The sequence below is a fragment of the Salpingoeca rosetta genome, assembly GCF_000188695.1.
Source record: "Salpingoeca rosetta unplaced genomic scaffold supercont1.25, whole genome shotgun sequence".
NCBI classification, from domain to species: domain Eukaryota; class Choanoflagellata; order Craspedida; family Salpingoecidae; genus Salpingoeca; species Salpingoeca rosetta.
This window is the reverse complement of record NW_004754909.1, coordinates 600,489-603,222: the sequence shown is the minus strand read 5'-3', so window position 1 is coordinate 603,222 and position 2,734 is coordinate 600,489. Positions and strand designations below refer to the sequence as shown.

At 56.8% G+C, this 2,734-nt stretch overlaps 2 protein-coding genes across 2 annotated transcripts in view; one reads left to right on the top strand and one right to left on the bottom strand.

The window, feature by feature from the left end:
• Nucleotides 1–1,436, top strand: part of PTSG_08843 (uncharacterized protein) — a gene marked incomplete at its 5' end in the record, with an annotated part of 8,936 nt that extends 7,500 nt beyond the window's left edge. The window contains 3 exons of the mRNA XM_004990173.1: nucleotides 278–359; nucleotides 634–712; nucleotides 1,012–1,436. Of these exons, the coding sequence (XP_004990230.1) occupies nucleotides 278–359; nucleotides 634–712; nucleotides 1,012–1,121 (271 nt within the window). The 3' untranslated portion in view covers nucleotides 1,122–1,436. The remainder of the gene's footprint in view (nucleotides 1–277; nucleotides 360–633; nucleotides 713–1,011) is intronic.
• Nucleotides 1,437–1,707: 271 nt separating this feature from the next.
• PTSG_08842 (uncharacterized protein) overlaps nucleotides 1,708–2,734 on the bottom strand; it is a gene marked incomplete at both ends in the record, with an annotated part of 2,366 nt that continues 1,339 nt past the window's right edge. The window contains 3 exons of the mRNA XM_004990172.1: nucleotides 1,708–1,905; nucleotides 2,001–2,126; nucleotides 2,310–2,705. Coding sequence (XP_004990229.1) covers nucleotides 1,708–1,905; nucleotides 2,001–2,126; nucleotides 2,310–2,705 — 720 coding nt within the window. The remainder of the gene's footprint in view (nucleotides 1,906–2,000; nucleotides 2,127–2,309; nucleotides 2,706–2,734) is intronic.

The window sequence follows — 2,734 nt, the reverse complement described above, 5'->3', positions numbered from 1 at the left end:
TTGTTGTTGTTGTTGTTGTTGTTGTTGTTGTTGTTGTTGTTGTTGTTGTTGTTGTTGTTGTTGTTGTTGTTGTTGTTGTCTGTTGTTGTCTGTTGTTGTTGTTGTTGTTGTTGTTGTTGTTGTTGTTGTTGTTGTTGTTGTTGTTGTTGTTGTTGTTGTTGTTGATGCTCTTGTTGCTTTTGCTCTTGTTGTTGTTGTTGTTCTTGTTGTTGGACCGTCTTGCAGAGTCTCACGAGTACACGTGGTTGCTTGCGTCGCGCGCGCGCGTGTGTGTCAGGTTCACATTCGATCTTGATGATGCCGCCTTCCACCGCGTCTCCAGCATCGTCTCTCCACACGTCGTCGACACGATTGAGCAGGTCCCCACTCGTTTTCTCTGTGTGCGTGTATCTGCGTTTCTACGTGCGTGCGTGCGTGCGTGCGTGTGTGTGTGTGTGTGTGTGTCTGTGTGTCTGTGTGCCTGCGTGTGTCTGTGTCTCTCTCTCTGTCTCGCATTCACTCTCTCTTCTCCTTGTTTTTTGAGTGAACATGTGCGCATGTCTTGGTTCACTCATTCATCGCACGCTCGCCGAACAACCTGTTCCAACATCATCACTGAAACCCGACCACACCTCCTTCATCGTTTGCGTGCAGGGTTGGGAGGAGAGCACGCTCGCATCGCTCACATTCCTCATCAGCACCACTCTTGCACGCAGCGAAAAGGACAAGATTGGTCAGTCACGCGCGTGGTTTGTGTGGTGGTGGTGGAGCGGGGCGTGTGTGCATGCGCGAGAGAAGCGTGCGCACACACACACACACACACACACTCACACATACTCACACTCCCACTCACACTCACACTCACACTCACACTCACACTCACACACACACACACACACACACACACTCACACTCACACACACACACACGCACACTCACACACACACACACACTCTCTCTCTCTGTGTGCCTGACAACAAACCTCGACACGTTCACACGCGCTGCTTCATGGTGACACCTCCACCATTGCAGTGAACCCTGGGCCCTTGCAGCTGCCGGACTCGACAGACAAGCTGCACCGGTACATCAAGTTGTTCGTTGACCGGCTCCCAGGCTCCTCCATTGCAACGGGAGAGGCGTGATGTTACACACGCGGCGTCATCGACGTTCGCTGCGCCTGCAGTTGTTCAAGTTGGTTGTTGTTTACACTAATTGTTGTTCTTGCTGTTTTCTCCTCCTTTTCACTTCTGTCTACTGTGCTGTGCCTTGTCGTGATGTGAAGGGTGCATGATAGGCGTGTTGTGTTGTCTGAGGTGCTCTGGTGCATGCATTGCGACAAACGCACACGTGTATGCATTTGCTTCAAGCTTTTGTTGGGCAGGAGGCATGTCAAGTCAAACGTCACAACACAAACAAAAAATCAATTTTGCATCTTTAATGGTGTCGCTTGCCCCGTGGTCGTGGGGTTGCCCGTAAGCAACACACCGTGGTCGCCAGACCAGTTGGAAAAGGCAGGAAGCAGAAGAAAGCACAAGACAGCAAGGCCCACGGCCCCGTTACACATTACGCAAACAAATTAAAGCACACATTCACACGACCCGAGTCCGTGGGTGGGTTGCACTTGTCGGGTACGTGGACCCTCAGGCCCTCCAAAGAGGGGGGAAAGCATTCGTATAAATAAGTGGGTCACACGTCGCGGCCCTGAGGCCGGCTGGAGAGGGGTACCCACTATCGAACTATGTAGTGGGTGGTCGCTGACGCCGCTGCCGCCGGCTGCGAGACGGCGCGTCTGTCGCTCGGTCCTTCCCCGTCGACCGTGGCGGTGGCGCTGCGGCCGGCCTTCGCGGGTTGGCGGGCCCGGCGGCTTCCGCGGTCGGAGCGTCCGTTGCGCCGTGGCTGTTGTTGTTGTTGTTGTTGTTGTTGCTGCTGCTGTGGTGCGGAGGATGTCTGCCTTTGTCTTTGTCGCCTCTTTCTCCGTCCGTCTCCGCGGCGGGGCGGTCGGTTGCGTTGCGCCCGCTGACCTCTGGCGGCCGTGGCCCAGGTGTTGGTGTTGCGTTCGGTGGGAAAGATGGAGTGCGTCTGGACTCCGCGCCGGCCCCGCCGTCCTTGCCGTAGCGACACGTCATGGTGGCTTCGTGGCTGCGCTTCTGGAAGGCGATGGATAGGCGATGGAGGGCGTAGGCGTAGTAGCTGGGTGTGGCGTGGTTGTGTACGTGTAGCTGGGTAGGTCGGCGTTGTAGACGACGCGTTTGATGAAGCGAACAAAGAACTCGCCCAGGCGGCCCGTGGCGTTGTTGTCCGCCGTCCACATAGCCTCCCTTCTCGCATACGGCCGAGAGGCCGCTGCTGCAGAGGAATGCGGCGATGTCGCCGTTAAGACGATCGTGTCGCCTTTTGCGGATAGATTGGCAGCTTTCCTGGTGGAACGCGCTCTCCGTTGGCTTGTGACATGCCCTGCACGAGGCGCGAGGGTGGTACCCGGCCGCTGGAACTCGGATACGCGCACTGAGGGAAGTCCGGAATTGTGCATCGTTGAGGGTGAGTTCTGGGCAGCTGGGCATCACGGTGAGCCAGTGGAAGGAGCCGGGGCCGCCCGCGCTGAGCTGGAAGGCGCGGACGGTGCGCTTGTGGCTGTAGGGGGTGCGTTCATCCAGGATCTTGGTCAGGGTGCGCTGGAGCTTTCTCCTGGCTTTGAGGACCTCGTCAATCGTGGTGACGCCGCCCTGCTTTTTGTCGCGTGTCGTGCACGCGAGCC